The sequence below is a fragment of the Camellia sinensis genome, chromosome 13 (assembly GCF_055761805.1).
Source record: "Camellia sinensis isolate YWXY chromosome 13, ASM5576180v1, whole genome shotgun sequence".
NCBI classification, from domain to species: domain Eukaryota; kingdom Viridiplantae; phylum Streptophyta; class Magnoliopsida; order Ericales; family Theaceae; genus Camellia; species Camellia sinensis.
The window spans coordinates 67,706,783-67,723,501 of record NC_138973.1 but is presented as its reverse complement, the minus strand read 5'-3'; the positions used below and the strand labels follow the sequence as shown (position 1 = coordinate 67,723,501).

The 16,719-nt window shown below is 34.7% G+C and overlaps 2 protein-coding genes across 2 annotated transcripts; one reads left to right on the top strand and one right to left on the bottom strand.

Annotated features, from left to right (window-relative positions):
• The first annotated feature begins 7,922 nt into the window (after window positions 1-7,922).
• LOC145805846 (uncharacterized) lies at window positions 7,923-10,357 on the top strand. The gene is made up of 2 exons (XM_082901063.1): window positions 7,923-8,633; window positions 9,153-10,357. Exons 1-2 carry the CDS (start codon window positions 8,114-8,116, stop codon window positions 10,202-10,204), a joined length of 1,572 nt encoding a protein of 523 aa, XP_082757189.1. The 5' UTR covers window positions 7,923-8,113; the 3' UTR covers window positions 10,205-10,357.
• A 731-nt stretch (window positions 10,358-11,088) lies between these two features.
• On the bottom strand, window positions 11,089-15,257 carry LOC145805461 (uncharacterized). Its single transcript, XM_082900598.1, has 10 exons — window positions 14,904-15,257; window positions 14,674-14,814; window positions 13,186-14,035; window positions 12,886-12,972; window positions 12,484-12,787; window positions 12,304-12,388; window positions 12,126-12,215; window positions 11,751-12,002; window positions 11,496-11,635; window positions 11,089-11,415 (listed from the first exon to the last, which is right to left on the bottom strand). The coding sequence occupies exons 1-10, from the start codon at window positions 15,255-15,257 to the stop codon at window positions 11,229-11,231; spliced, it is 2,490 nt and encodes an 829-aa protein (XP_082756724.1). The 3' UTR covers window positions 11,089-11,228.
• Between the last annotated feature and the right edge of the window lie 1,462 nt (window positions 15,258-16,719).

Below are 16,719 nucleotides of genomic sequence, written 5' to 3'. Positions count from 1 at the left end.
CATCCAGTACTTTTACAGTACGCTCGAGCGGGAAAATTGACGCTCGAGCGTGTACCTTTGTTGCATGACCGCTCGAGCGGGGAAACCTGCGCTCGAGCGGGAATCTGTTTTTCTGAAAATTCTGAAACTGTTTTCTGATCACATCTTTGCATCCTCATCCCATTCTAGGCATTCTTAGGCCTAGTTTAAGGCATATTGTTGAGGATATAGATGTAGAACACACCGAGGCATTAGGGATTAAATTATGATATTTTCCAACTGTGTAGCTTAGTGTGTGTTCAACCTGTGAACTGTGTAGGGTTGGCGACTGGGGAGACACGCTCTAGCACACCGTAGCCCGAACACTGTGAGTAACAATTGTGTAAAGATATGTTCAACTGAGAATGTTTTCTGACTGTTTAACGAAACTATTTTCTGAAGTATTTATTGTTAATTGTTGAATGTATGTCCTATATTCCGAAATGTATTGTGGCATCCTTAGCAACTGTTGTATACTGTTACTGCTACTGTTACAGAGATCTCTGTCGGTTCCCTCGCGGAACCACTACTGTTTACTGACTGATGGCCATCATTACTGTTTGGTCTTTAAGACCTACTATTTACTGCTATGCTAATGGATATACAACATATGACTGAATAACTGTTCTGACTGAAAGACTGAAATATTGTTTAATGAATTTTTTTTATTACTATAAGGACATTTCATTCTTAACCTCTTTACGCATTATGTTATTCACTGGGCTTTAGCTCACTGTTTATATATATATGTAGGTGCTCAGCCACCAGATCGGAGCTAGGAGCGTGGGTTAGACTCCAGTTTTGTCAAGCCAGCCTTTGTGCCTCACCGCGAGGTTCCGAGTTGCCATGCTATGGCTTTGGGGTGTTTTGTTTTTCCCCCGTCTGTCCCCACACTGTTGGACTTCTGTATAGACTGTCAGCTGCTAACTGTACTGTTACCAAGCGATTAGGTCCCTGTACCGTGTAATTGTAAATTTTGTATAGACTGTACTGCTTGTATATGTGAATGCATGAAAAATCTTTTTGGCATACAGACTGTCACAGCTCAATGGACATTATTTATTTACTGTATTGGCTTCCGCCAGGCCCTGTACTCTGTTTTACTGTGTTACTGTTCTGCAGGCCTTCGGTAATCTTGGATTACTGGCCGGTTACGGTGCTAAACCCATAGGGCCGGGTTTGGGTCGTGACACTCCATCTCCCTTGGTAATAGAGCCATTAATCATAACGGAGACGGAACGATCCTAGGTCCATTTCATATGCCATTGTTCCTATTTGACCCATAGCTCAATCATTTCCATTCACTTACAATTCGTTTAACGTATGCTTTTCCATTCACTTACAATTAGTTTAACGTATGCTATTCACAAGTAAAAAAATATATATATATATAGAATTATAACACCACTCATCCCAAATATACCATTCACAATCATAATATATAAGCCATAGCTCAATGATCTCAACATGTCAAGCACAACCAAGGTATAATAAGTCATAAGCAGAAATACATGAATAAATATATCAATACACTATTATTACTTACAGTGCTTTGGTCGCGTAAGAGTCTCCTCCGACAAGTGACCTACACAAGGCGCGCACACACAACTTATAAATTATTTTCTTTTCTTTAGCCTTTCCTTACATCCGATTCGTAAATTCTCATTCAGTTTTAAACAGTTTAGAATGATCAAATATACACATTAACAGTTTCAGAGGGTCAAACAGCGGAAAGGAAGTTGACAGAATTCCTCCCCCTTAGCCGCACGTGCGGGAGTTCCCACCACACGTGCGGGAAGGTGTGCCGCACATGTTTTTATTGCTGTAAGCCTCAGTCTGTCTCCTCTATTTTCCGCACGTGCGGCTATGGGCCCCGCACATGCGGCGGTGCATCTCGCACATGCGGCCATGGACCCCACACGTGCGGTTTTTGCTCTGTTTTGGGTAATCCGAAAATGCAGTAATTTCAAGCTTTTTCAAGGCATTCTCAAGGCTTTATTCAAACAATTTCACTTCAACAACATGTCATATGATCATATTAAGCATGGATTCTAAACTCAAGTGAATTCTAATTTACTTTAATTTTCATATTCCTTTATCTACTTCATCTTTTCATGGTTTAACAAAGAGATACAACATATAGAGATCAAAACATGCAAAACTTGATGATTAGAAGGTATATCCTCTCAAGCTAACTCAAAACAAACCCCAAATACAAGAATCAACCTTTTATTTAACTGAATCCAAAGATTAGATGTTCAATTTCATGGAATAAGTTAAACTATGATAATAATTCATAAACCTTACCTTTTATGGGTATAAAACTTCATCCCAAGGCTTGATTCCAAAGAAAAGATGGAAGATTAAAAGTAGTTTAGTTAATTTCCACTTACCTTGAGAGCTAAATCTTTAATTTCATCTAACAATTTCTTTAATCTTCAAGCTCTTCTCCTTTCTCCCTATCTTTTCTCTTCTTCCTTTCTCTCTTGGGTGGCTCTCCAGAATTTTCCACTCAATATATATGAGAAGAGATTAGCTCAAAAGAGACTTATGTAACATATATACGTATTTAGCTACCATGCTTGCCAAACAAGCCTTAGCGAATCAAACGAAAAAAAATTTCATTTAAACTTTCCAAATGGCTCTAAAAATTTCCATTAACATATGTATGTACTCAATTTCGAGGTCTGAACTCATTGAAGTCGTTAATTTTAGAAGTTTAGCCAAATAAGCCAATTAATTCATTACGAATTCAATTTTTACAAAACTTTATATTATGTTCTAAAAATCATATTAATCATAATTGTCAAGTCAATTTTGGTTTATCGCGCCACTAAGGTTTTTAAATTTTCAGCCCAAAGGTTATAATTTTAATAGATTTTCTTATGATTGACATATACAAATTAAGAAATATAGAATTCACACATTTAAACATGTAATTTCACATCAAACATGTAAGCACACGTATAATCACACATATAATTAGGGAATTAAAGTAGCTGAAAGAGTTGGGTTATTACATTAACTGTCCACTATAATAGCCTAGCGTAACTCACAATAACACCCAACATATACAAAAAACTAAACTTTTGCAACTAAGATTCTTATCATTTTTTTTTTTTTTTGAAAGACTGTGCAATGTCCTTATCCATTAAGCTTTCTAATCAACTCATGTAACAAGCATTGGACTAATGACTCCCAAACCAGACGGTTTTAGGGCACTAAGTGTGAAGACACCCCAACGGGTTTAATAACTCGAGCTGAAAAGGCTATAAACCCGAACAAGTCTTTATTTTTTTAAAAAATTTTTTTTATTTGTTTTCTTAACTATGCAATGTCTAGGTCCCTTAAACTTTCTAATTAACCCATGTAGCAAGTATTGGGTCAATGACTCCCAAACCAGACGGTTTTAGGGCACTAGGTGTAGAGACACCCCTACGGGCTTAATAACTTGAGTTAAAGAGGTTATGAACCCAAACAAGTCAAGGTTTTTTTTTTTTTTTTTATAAGAATCAAGGCTACTCATTTATTCCTTTCTGCAACACTAGCAATTATCAATAATGTACATCAGGGATTACAATAAAGAGGTCACCGTTATGAAAGTGTGTTCATGTGAATCAAGGCATACTCATGATAAGTGTACTAATACTACAAACACAAACAACTCTCCTAGTACAAATATCGCATGCGAGTATTTACCCAATAAACCCTTTTTATACAAATCCACTATGTTTCCCAATTAACATATGCTTATATCACTACTATATTGGCACAAAGTGAACATCAAGTAAAGTGATGCAATCAAGTGCAGCAAGTACAAACATGAATTGTTTTTATTTTATAAATACCCTCACCCCTTAACTGGAATACAACATTATTGTCAATGTAAACAACTGTAAAGTAGAGAGTAAAATGAGAGAGAGAGAGAGAGAGAGAGAGGATCTTACCAGACAGCGTAGGCGCACATCCAGTGAGGCAGGGACAAACCAAACATACATAGACACACACTTCATTTTTTTTTTAAATAATTTTTTTTTTCATTTATATTTTTTTTATACTACCCTAAATTAACTTAGACTAAGTTAGCATGAAAGAAAATTGACAAACAAAAATATGAAATACAATGACAAAATAAATAAATTAGTAGAGAAAAAGAGAAGAAAATAAAATAAACACTAACGTATACCAAATTCCTTAGAATAATAGTAAGTCCAAGTATCGATCCACAAGGACAATTGTGAAATTAAACTAATTTAAATGTTAAATTCCTAAATTCTTAATATTAATTAAATTAAACAAAGCAATTAAACTAGCGATTGAAATTGAAATTGGAATTACTGATTGTGGAAAAACCTATGGTAATGAGAACACCACTAGTTACATAAATAAGGCTTCAATTTGAGATTGAATTATGTTACGGTTCGAATTAAATAATACTTTGCAACTACAAGCTCGAAGCATTTATCAAAAAAATAGCACGTTCAATGTATAGACACAAACCATCTCAAGTAGTACAAGTCGTTCGTTCTAAACTAGGGTAGCAACACGACTTATCTCTCGATGTATGGCTCGTCTCATACCTTGAACATGAAAGAGTAAAAAACTATTATATGGAAAGCATTCAATAATCATAGAAAGCAGAATACTCGAAGAACTAATGGAAAGTTATATTAGAAAACTTCTTGAGAACCACACAATTGTTTAAACCATTACATAAAAGAAAACCAAAAAGAAACCTATTTACATGATTAAGGTTTCATCAAAACCCTAGAAAAGAATAGCCTAGCCACTTATGAAGGAGTGGGAAGAGGTGGAAGAGGAAGAAGCTCCCATGAAAGTTCTCCTTGGAGCTTGAGGAAAATCACCTTCTCTAAACCCTAGCCTTCCTTTCTTTAGAATAATTTTCAAACCCTAAGTTAGCCTATTTTTCTTCCTTTTATTTTCAGCAGAACAAACCCAAAATTCTGCACACACATCCCTAGGTAGGCCGCTCGAGCTCCCATGTAGGCCGCTCGAGTAGCGGTGGGCCGCACGTGCAGTGGAGCTTGGCCACACGTGTGGTGAGGTGGTTGGCTCGGATTTTTCGCTTCTCGCACGGAAAATCTGTTTTTGCGCTCTTTTTTATTGAATTTGCATATTTCTTGTCAAATCTGTACAATCTACCAAATAAACAAAATTAAAAGATTATAAATATAACTTAAGCGGCCTCAATGTGGTACCTTTTGACTTACATCACAAGTCACATAGCAACAAGAAAGTTAGATGATAGAAGCTGTAAGTGGTTTCAAGAAGCCAGCAAGTGCATGAAATTATAGCAGATCTTGCTCAGTACTGCTCTAAATTATTATTATTTTATTTTTTTGAAAAATGTTCAAGAGCTCTAAATTAAGAGGTCTAATTTATCTTCTTCCTCATAATGATTTGTCTTTATCTCTCTTTTTTTTTCTTTTTTTTTTCCAAATTTGCCCATACCAACTGTATAGAGCTTAATTTAAAACTGAAACTGCACACCTAGTGGTCTCGAAAAATGCTTCGGACCCCCACTGAGGGTCGACCCCCAGTGAGGTGGCGCGCTGTGATTGGACAAAAAAAAAATTATTTTATTTTATTTTATTTTTTTTGAGTTTCAGCCAGTAGAGACTCGTCACTTGACTGAGAGTGCGACCCCCACAGAGGGTCTGAAGTATGGTCGTAGTGGTCTCTATCACAATCTTATTTTTTCTCTAGACCTCCAAAATAACCTGAAGTAAAAAAAAAAGTATCTGATGACTGTTTTTTCTGTTTTACGTTTGACTGTTAGATTTTGTGTCTATTCATTTCAATAAGGGGTGTTGACAAGGTTCAAAATCCTGATCACATCAATTTTCCTTTTTATTCTGTACCTCCCATCTCGTCATTGACGGCAACTTTTAACTTATTTTTATTTAAAAAAATGGAGAATTATATGGCCGGTATTTTTTAATCTTTAATTTTTTAATTGTGATATGTTTAATTTTAAATTTTAAATATTATTTTAAATAAAAATAATTGAAGATGTCACTGCCTAATTTGAATGACAAAATAGTCAATTTGATAACATATAAATTAATTTGACAAAAATAAATGTTAAAAAAATATTTTTAAATTTTTAAAAATTATTTCTACCCATTAAAAAAAAATTATGTAAAATTCATGAATTTTTTAGACATTTATTTTTTTTTAAAAAAATTAATTTTTATTATGTGTTTGGATGATAATCATGTAATGAGTAGTTGTTTTTAGGGAAAATTGGCCTAAGGTCCCTCCTCTACTTTTGATATGAGGAGAGGTCCTTTATAATATGTTTTGATGGCTAAGGTCCCTCAAATTTATTTTAGGTTATAAAGTACCTAAATTACCCTTCCTTTATAACATAAATTTGTTTGAATATTATATGGTTGAGTTAACTGATACATTTTGGAAACCGAATTTGAAGGGGAGATTTTGTCGGAGTTTTCGTCGGAGATTTCAGTGGAGATTTTATGGTGGAGATTTCGTCGGAGATTTCAGTGGAGTTGACGAGAAAGATTGCTACGATCGTGTAGATTTTGTTGGAAATTTCGTCGGAGATTTCAGTGGTGTGATAGTGTATTGATCGCGTAGATTTTCAGTGGAGTTGAATCAGGTTTGTTTTCGATGGAGATAGCACATGCATTTTGATATTTGTTTTGAATTTTTGTGTAGAGAGAGGCCAGCTTGATAGAGTTGATTTTTATTTTTGGAATTAATTTTTTATTATTTGTTTTTTAATCAATTTGAAAGAGTGTTGACAGTGTGTTGATCGCGTAGGTTTTTGAGTTGAGTTGAATTAGGTTTGTTTTCGATTTAGATTCCAAATGTATTTTTATTTTTGTTTAGAGAGAGGCCAGCTTGATAGAGTTGATTTTTATTTTTGGAATTAATTTTTCATTCTTTGTTTTTTTGATCAATTTCAGATAGTGTTGACAGTGTAGGTGATTTTGATGTTTAGAGTTCATTTTTGGTGCTCTGTTTTTTATCAACATGCTGATGAATTATAGTTGTGTTCTATGTTTTTTCAAACCAAAGAAATTTCATTTTCTACACTATTGTTTGTGTAGTCCAGAGGAAATTATAAGTGCATATGGACATATTATTAGAAGTTTGTAATGGCGATAGAATATGAGAAAGTGAATGTAAGTTCATAAATTTCTCTATACTTGTATTTGTAGTTCAGAGAAAATTGTAAGTTTGTTACTCACTTTCAGTTTGTAGTTCAGAGAAAAGTATTTTTCTGGACTTGTATTCTATGTGATTTTTTTTTTCTATAATTGTGTTTAATTGTTAGCAGTAAATTTCTCTGTGATTCATTAAGTTTCTGTGATTTTGTTTTTTATCATCTTGAAGGTGAATATCAGTTTGTAGATGTCTTTGGAGTTTTATTTTAAGTTCAGAGAAAATTATAATTTTTAGAAATTTCTCTGGACATTTATGTTGTTATTGTGAAGTGTTTGTGTGATTTTTTTTGTTGTTTTTTGTTTCAGTTTTAATGGACAGTGCAGTGTTGTTGCTGTGCAAATATGGGAATGATACTATTGTCATTAATGTTTCATGCGAATTGAATTTTGAGGAATTGGTTGGCATTTTGTGTAAAACATGGGAGAATTTGAAACCTGAGACTATGTGTATTTCATATTCTATTTTGGGCCATCCGAATTGTATGGTTCGAAATAATATTGATTTTCTGAATATGTTGAGGGTTGTTTGTGCACGCGGTGTTGATATAGTTGATGTTGCAGTTAGTAGATGTAGTACTTCTGATGAAGAGGATGAAGTGGGGTCTAATTGGGTAGATGTTGTGGATGGTGAGTGTGATAGGCTGGTGTATGTTGAAAGGAATTCACTCTCTAAGTTTTGTTCCCACCAAGAAAAGGTGTTATTGTCGGCTAGTTGGCGGAATAATATTACGAGTGTTGGACAAAAGTTTGAGGGTGGTGTGGTTGAGTTCCGTACTTTTTTATGCAAGTATGCTATTGAGGTTGGTTTTCAGTTTACGTATGTTAAAAATGACAAGCTGAGGGTTACGGCAGAATGTGCATATAAGGAATCAAGGGGATGTATGTGGCGTGTACATGCTTCTGTTGAAAAAACAAATGGGTTCTTCTACATAAGGACTTTGAACAATGAACATACGTGTGGTGTGGCGGTTCGTACGAGTAAACATTCGAGGATGACTTCCAGCTTGGTTTCTGGGCTGATACTTGAAGAGGTAAGTGCAAAACCTTTAACTCGTCCAGTGGATGTTGTGAAAGGAATGAAAGACAAGTATGGGGTCTCAATTAGTTATAACTGTGGTTGGTTGAGTGTTGAGAAAGCAAAATGTAGTACATATGGGGATTCTTGTTTGTCATTTGATCAATTACGGTGGTATTTTGATGAGGCATTGAAGAACAATCCAGGGAGTCGTTTTGAGTTAGATTTTGAAGATAACAAGCATTTCAAAAGAGTGTTTGTGGCTTTTCATGCATGCATTGCTGGTTTCAAATATTGTCGGTCATTGCTTTTTCTTGATGGAACATTTTTGAAAGGACGATACAAAGGAGTTATGCTTGCTGCAACGGGGAAAGATGGGAATGAAGGTAATTGTAAATATATCTATTTTTATCTAAGTATGTGAATTTTCTATACATGTAGGAATTGAGTGAATGTGAATTTTCTCTGGTTTTGGCCACTGTGTGAATTTTCTATTGTTGTGGCCACTGTGAGAATTTTCAATGGATTTTTGTCAGTGTATGAATTTTCTCTGGATGTTGTCATTGTGTGAATTGTATCTGTAGGTGGTCACTAAGTGAATTTTCTCTGTATATTATGATTGTGTGAATTTTCTCTGTAGCTGGTCACTAAGTGAATTTTCTCTGGATGTTGGCAGTGTCAAACTTCTCTTGTTGTTTTATTGTTCTATTTTTCTCTGTTGTTTTGTAGGTGGTCACTAAGTGAATTTTCTCTGTATATTATGATTGTGTGAATTTTCTCTGTAGCTGGTCACTTATTCAATTTTCTCTGGATGTTGCCAATGTGTGAATTTTCTCTGGATGTTTATTGTTCTATTTTTCTCTGCATGTGTGTACCTAATATGCTTGTTCCTATTTGTTTTGTAGGTTTTTTTCCTGTAGCTTTTGCTGTTGTTGATGCTGAGAATAAAGACAATTGGTGTTGGTTTCTTGAACATTTATATGGAGTATTAGGATCAGAAAGGGTGATAAGTTTCATATCAGATCGACATTGTGGAATTGTGGAGGGAATTGCTAGGTTTTTCCCTAACTGCTTTCGTGGATTTTGTCTGGAACATCTAAAGAGAAATTTGAGGGATAAGTTGTCATGTGGAAACACAAATTTGGTTAGGGAGACGATTGTGTCCAAGTTTTCAGAATGTGCATATGCTCCAACAAAGGCATCATTTCATTTCAAGTTAAATGAGTTAAAAAGTGAGGGAGGAGACATTGTGAGTGTTTTCTTGAGAAGTTTACCATATGAAAATTGGAGTGATGCATATTTTGCAGGGAAACGTTATGGTGAGATGTATTCAAATGTTGCTGAGTCATTCAATTCATGGATACGAGAAGCTCGGCACTTGCCAATAACAAATTTGGTGGACATGATACGGTTGCAAATCATGAATATGAGGTCTGATAGGAGGCTGCTCTCTAGTAAATGGAATAAAATTTTGTGTCCTCGTATGGATAGTGTGTTGGAGAAGTCTTTTTTGGACGGGAGGACATGGAATGTGAGTTTATCATCTGATAATGTCTTTGAAGTGCATTGTTTTCCTTCGGTTATGGTTGATCTTGGGTTGAGAACTTGTTCATGTCGAAAATGGGAAATAAATGGGTATCCATGTCAACATGCTGTTGCTGCAATTTTTAGGAGTGGAAAGAATTTGAATTCATTTGTTGAACCATTTTTTCATGCTGATATGTATCGTCAAGCATACTCCTTTTCGATTGGCCCAGTTCCAACTGTTGAAAAACCTGTGTGTAGCATTGAAGATGCTATGATTTTACCTCCATTGAGCAAGAGACCTGCTGGGAGGCCGAAGAAGAACAGAATTGCTTCTGCTGGAGAGTTTAAAAGGGTGATTAAGTGTAGTCGTTGTGAGAGTATTGGTCACCATAATAAGAGGACATGCAAGGAACCTTTGTTAAATAGTTGAGGATTATACATTTTATTGATGGAATAATACATTTGATGATTACTTTGTGTATTTTGTTTTGTGAAATTTATTTTTTGGACAGTGTATATAATAATATCAATCAAATTCATCCAGAGAAATTTTTCAATATGAGTTAAAGTGTGTTTGTTGATATATACTATAGGCAGTGGGTTTGTAGTACCTGTCAAATTCATCCAGAGAAATTTTCCTATGGCAGAGAAAATTCTGTGTGTTGTGTTTTGAAGCTTCATATTCATCCACATAAATTTGACAATGGCAGACTAAAGTACTGTGTGGATTGTGTTTTTTCAATTTGATAATTGTTTTGTACTAACACAGTGCATTAGAGATTGAATGATCATATAGGCACCTTCTTTGGTGAGATATGAGTTAAATTTATCTGTAAATTTCTGGTAGCTTCATATCAGTCATTTCAAGAAATATGCACAGCAGACAGAGCATTCAAAAAATTTCTCTGAGTTGAGAATTTCTCTAGACCAGGGAAGAATTTCTCTGGACTCACTTGAACTCAGAAATTTGTGTCAAAGCCAGAGAAATTTTCATCCAGAGAAATTTTTCACCAACAGAGAAAACTATATGGGCATTGTGGTCTGAAATTTGAAATTCATGCAATGAAATTTTCCAGTGGCAGATAAAATTACTGTGTGCTTTGTGTTTTGTTGAGTTTGATGATTGTTTTGTACCAACACAAAGTTTTACAGATTACATGATCATATAGGCATCCCCTTGGGACGATACAAGTTAAATTTCTCTGTGAATTTCTGGTAGTTTATACCAGAGAAATTTCTGCAGACAATTTTCTCTGGCAGACAATTGTTGAAATTTACATTAGTCGAAATAAAAAAAAAAAAATGAAATTTAGATTAGTCAAGAAAGGATATATACATATACGTCAAGGATCATCATTCCTTCAATGTATGAACAAGAAAGGATATATACATATATGTGAGACAATTTTCTCTGTGTGGATATGTACATTGTCTTCCTTTCACTAGTTTCACTATTACATTTGTGGTTCTTCTGGGGGTATTTCAATTGGTTCAGTCCATGACCTGCCAACTTCGGTCACAAATCTCTCTATGAGTTCTGCCCTCATCAACCTTATCTCTTGTGTGGATAATTTGGATTTGATAGGTTCATGCTTGCTATATTGTTTCATTATATAGCAGACGAAGAGGCCACAATCCAGACTGCATACAAATTATAGGTATGGTTAGTTTTAAGAAACATGCAACTGAAATTATCTTATTTATAGATGTATGAAACTTACGAATCGCTTTCTTGTTGTGGAGCATTGTTAACATACTCAAAGTCATAACTTGTGTTTTGTGAGTTAATTAATTTGAAAGAGGGTTGTGATTGAGCGTCTCTTTCAAGACAAGCTTTCAGAAAATTCTCCACGTAATCTTGCTGCAAAAAAATAATTTTTATATAAGAGAGAAATTTACGGACAAGTCAATGGGATTCTATGAAAATTATCATCACATAAAGATGATGATGGATCAGAGAAATTTGCACTCGTTACCAATTGTTTTGCATCTTTGACATATTTGTCTTCTGCATCATCCCTCCTTGGCCTCAATGAGTTGTAGAACCTCCATAAATTGTCTTGTTTGTCCAGGACAAGCAAGGTCCAGTGATTTCCATGTGTGGACTTCTCATTACCTCCAGTATTTATTGGGAAATGGAGGAACCTATAGTTCCTCCATGCTGTTTCAATATGCTTGTCAAATAAGGACACTCGAAAACTTTGATTTTCTGTCATGTTGATGAAATTCTGTGCTCAGAGAAAATCAAAAAATGGTTTTGTTAGTGACACAACTGACTTCAAGAAGTATATTAAGAAGAGAAAGTAGAAAGTAAATTCCAGAGAAAATCAAATAAAATAGTAGTAACATACTAAGCACATGGATGTGAAAAAAAATGAGGTTGGTTGTTGTTTCTCTCTGATTTGGTCAGCCAAAAGGATCTCTCCATAGCCATCAATGACCTGAAAAATATGATTTATAATTGTAATATTGTTTTATAAAGGCTGATGGAACATTGCAGAGAAATGTTGATGAAAGGGAAAGACTTACATTGTTGGCAATTTCTTTTTGCTTTATGAGGTTTCCAATGTCTTCAAAGGTAATGATATTCAACTCACTTGTCCAAATTAAAGCTCTACAAGATGACAAAGAAGGGATTGAATTGTTGTTAATGCAACATAAGTTTGTAATTTGTTGTTTGTTATGTTCTATTTTGTTTGTTGTACTTACTCAAGCCCAGACACATTTGATATGTGCTGCAAGATGTCTTTTATATGATCTTTTATCAATCTTGAAATGGGAAGAGTTTGTGGAAAGACCCAAGATTTTGTGATGTTTATAGGTTGAGGCAAGACGTATGCATCAGCATCAAGCACTTCTTTGTCCTTTGTGCTTTGCTCTACTTGTTTTGCAGCTTGTTTTGAAGCTCTAGTCACTTTCGCAACTTTCGGATATTGGAATTCTGGATCATGCTGCTTTTCCTTCCTTTCTTTTTCCTTTAAATTTTTTATCATTGAGGTTGGATCTTTTTTGACTGTAGGCAGTGAAAATATTAGGAAAAGTGAAATTTCTCTGAAGCAACAGATGATATTTCAATATGTAAATTTATTTAATTCAATATTTTGTAGTTACCATAGAGTTTCTTCTTTTGTTTCGGTGGTTGTTTGTGTGGGATTTGCTCTTGTTGGGTTGTTGGTTGTTGTTCCAGTTGCATTCCAACTATACACAGTGAAAATCAAACAAGCCCCAAAAATGGAATAAGAAAATATACAGAGAAATGAAATGAGCAGTAGAAATATAACTAATGTGTTGAGAGAGATATAACTTCCAGAGAAAATTACCAATGACAGAGAAAATTATAATAAATAGAAATTTCTCTGAGTTATGATGGCACAAGGACATAACTTTTTGTGGCTCAAGATTTTCACTGACCTTGTGGTTGAAGTTGTGTTGGTGTTCGGTATGGTTGTGTTGCTAGTTGGACAGATAGTTCTTGAACTTGTTCATGCAATTTGGCATTTTCAGTTTCAAGCTCCGAATTTGAACACCTCAACTGTTGAATTGTTTTTGCATCGTCTGCTTTTTCAACCTCCAACATCCTTAGTTTCATTCGGATTGTGCTTTCTTTTTCTTGAAGTTCTGAGTTATGTGATGTCAGGATTCTTATTGAAATATCCTTTTCAGCAAGTAATTCCATCCAATTTCTGTCTTCTTCTTTTTTAGATTGAGACAGTGCCTTCAGTCTTTGACGTAGATCAGCAATTTGGGCATCCTTTGATTCCTCAAATTCTTCAGGCTGATGCATTGTTGAGCCACAAATGCCATCATGTTGTTGGTCCATCTGCTCATTATTTTCTTCTTCATCACTTTCATCCTTGTTCTCTTCTTCTTGTTCATCTTCATCTTCATCTTCTTGTTCACTTTCTTTCTGTTCATTTTCTTCTTCATCACTTTCTTCATCATGTTGTTGGTCCATCTGCTCATTATTTTCTTCTTCATCAATTTCTTCATCATTTTCTTTCTGTTCATTTTGTTCTTTGTCTTCTGGTTCTATTTCTTCACTTTCTTTGGTGGTTTCTTCTTCTGTGCTGCTTGCTTGATGTTCTTGTCCATTGCTGGTTTCTTTGGTGGTTTCTTCTTCTTTTTGTTCATTCCCTCCATCTTCAGATGGATCTTGTAATTTCTCCTTGAATATGACAATTGCCTTTTTTAATTCTTTCTTCGTCTTTTTGCCAAGACAAAACTCCTCAGATGGGTTTTTGACTAGCTGCTTGTTATCAATCTGTAACAGGAGACTCTTTTATTAGAGAAATGTTACAAAATTCACTCAGAGAAAAAATTCAAATAAGGAAAATAAAATTCATCTAAATGATACTAATTGGAAACAAACTTCAGAGAAAATTGTATTGGGCCAGAGAAAATTAGAGGCATGGAGTTAATTGTATGGGGCAGAGAAAATTATGAAACAGTGAAATAAACAGTGTTTATAAGTTAATGTTTTACTATATTTGTGTCAGAGAAATTTGAATTCCAGTGAAAATTCATTAGAAGGGTAGAAATAAACAGTGTTAATCAAAGATGCAAGGCACACAAGTTATGGGCAGAGAAAATTACACACAAGGAGATAAAATTTGATGGGCCAGAGAAAATTATGTGACAAAGAACATAATTCAGATATTAGAGAAAATGAATCAGAGCATATAACTTAATGTGTTACAATTGTGGTCAGAGAAATTTGGATGGGAGAGAAAATTGATTACAATGGCAGAAATAGACCAGTGGTTAACAAAGAAGAAAACATAAATTGATATTTCAGAGAAAATTAATCTTAATCAATCAATGCACAAGGAGGGAAACAAAGCAGTAGTCAGAGAAATTTTTGAAATTTCACTGAGATTTCGGTAGCAATAGGAATCTAACCTGTCGAGGTGCAAGAGAGTGGACTGGTGTCTTCTGCAGCTGTTTCGTCAAGGTTTGAAGGTTCCACTTGGCACATCTTGGGAAGTCTGTTGTGTTACTGTCTTCTGAGTCAATGATAGTTGCATGTTCACATAGCCAATACTGTGATGAAAATGAAAGTAAATAAAATTTTGTAAACGCACAAATTTGTAAGTATGATAACTGCAAATTTGAATGGATATTATACTTACCAGCAATGCAATGACACACCCCGTAACTTTTTCTGGAGTTCTATGCAATGCCATGATAGAATCAATCAATGTTGATGTGATTGCTTCCGGCCAATCATACTGTTTCATTGATTCAAGAGGTTCCACATACTTTATAAAAACCCAACCTATTGAATTCCCACTTGTTGCAAAAAATAGGGTGAGACACAAGTACAATGTAACAATGATTGCTACATCTTTGAAGTCAGTTGGTTGCTTGCCTTTCATTGCTTTGACCAAGGCATTTTTAAGAACAGGACCAGTGAGCCTTGTGTCCTTTTGAAATCTTCTCCTGAGGAATGCAGATTTTGGCTTTTTAGAGTATCTTAATGACATGGCTCCTTTACCTCCTTCCAAACCAAAAATCAAGGTCATGTCATTTGTTGTAAAGGTCAGGTTCTTCTTCCCAACTGTGAATGCTTTTGTTTTTTCATTGTAACATTGGATTATGGCAACTACATCATCATCGGATTTCCTAGATTTCTTTGGATCCATCCTTCCAGTGGTTAGAGCTTGAATCAAATACCAGAATGGGGTCTTTTGAAGCTCTAGAAGATGTTTTGAACTGAATTTAAGTGTTTGAAAGAAGGAGACGACAGATGAGAGGTTGGATCGGAATTGAATGCTGTAATGAGCTCTCTTTCTGTGGAGTTTAACAGGTTTTTTCCCCCTTGAGCTTGAGTCTTTTGAAGTTGGGGTACTCATCTGGATGCTAGTTGCTTCATCAGCTTGGACTTGTGTGTTTTGGGAAGGAGTTTGTGGTGTTTTAGTGCTGGTTTTTTATCTTAGATGATAAGAGGACTGAGAGAGTTGTTCTTGCTTCCTTGGTGTTTCTAGTGTTTTGCTGCTGGTTTTTGATCCTAGTCCATAAGAAGACTGAGACAGTTTCTGTTTTTTGCTTGGTGTTTCCGGTGTTTCGCTGCCTTTACGTTTTGCCATTTCTAGACAATGATCAAAGCATAGAGATGTCAACATTAAATCCCAGAGAAAAATGGAAATGTTAGAGAAAATTACAGATAAGGGAGAAAATTGGAGATGCCAGAGAAAATTACAGATAAGGGAAAATTACAGAAAATTTGACATGTCAGAGAAAATCAACACAGCATCATAAACATGGGAGAGAAATTTTCAATAATTGTTTAAATTACAGATAGAAGTAAACATACCAGAGAAAATGAATGATAGAAAAAAGTAAACATGGCAAGTGAAAGAAAATTTGCATTCCACAATTAGCAAAGATAAAATAAACAAAGTAATGTAAACATGGCACTGAGAAGTATACCATATTGAAATCAAGAATTGAAGAAAATAAACATACCAGAGAAAAATGCACATTCTGGAAAAAATTACACATTCTTGAGGAAATTTCCATTCCAGAGAAAATTTCAATTCATAATATTAAAATGCAAGAAAAATTTACATACACAAGCAGAGAAAATTAACCATGATAGAGACACTCAATGGAGGAAAGTGGTGCGATGTGGTCAGAGAAAATTATAAATACCAGAGAAACTTAGACAGGGGCAAGAGTGTAATTGACATTGCAGAGAAGGATACATATTCCAGAGAAATTTACAAAGCAGAGAAATTCAGAGACAAAATGACAAAACATATTCAAGAATAAGATTAAAATTCAGAGAAATAACTTTTTCTCAAAGTACATATGGCAGAGAAAATTCCAAGAAGAAACATTCATTCCAGTCCACAATATTAAAATTCCAGAGAAAATTTAAAATGACAAAGACACAAGGGAGGAAAGTGGTGCGATGTGGTCAGAGAAAATTATAAATACCAGAGA

Excerpts from the sequence above, each read along its gene's own strand:
- LOC145805846 (XM_082901063.1), top strand. The coding sequence starts at position 8,114 with ATGTGGCGTGTACATGCTTCTGTTGAAAAAACAAATGGGTTCTTCTAC. Across the intron at positions 8,634-9,152 it reads GGGGAAAGATGGGAATGAAG|GTTTTTTTCCTGTAGCTTTT; the intron begins GTAATTGTAAAT and ends TTTGTTTTGTAG.
- LOC145805461 (XM_082900598.1), bottom strand. The coding sequence starts at position 15,257 with ATGTCATTAAGATACTCTAAAAAGCCAAAATCTGCATTCCTCAGGAGA. Across the intron at positions 14,815-14,903 it reads GGTGTGTCATTGCATTGCTG|TATTGGCTATGTGAACATGC; the intron begins GTAAGTATAATA and ends TTTTCATCACAG. Across the intron at positions 12,973-13,185 it reads AACACAACTTCAACCACAAG|TTGGAATGCAACTGGAACAA; the intron begins GTCAGTGAAAAT and ends CACTGTGTATAG.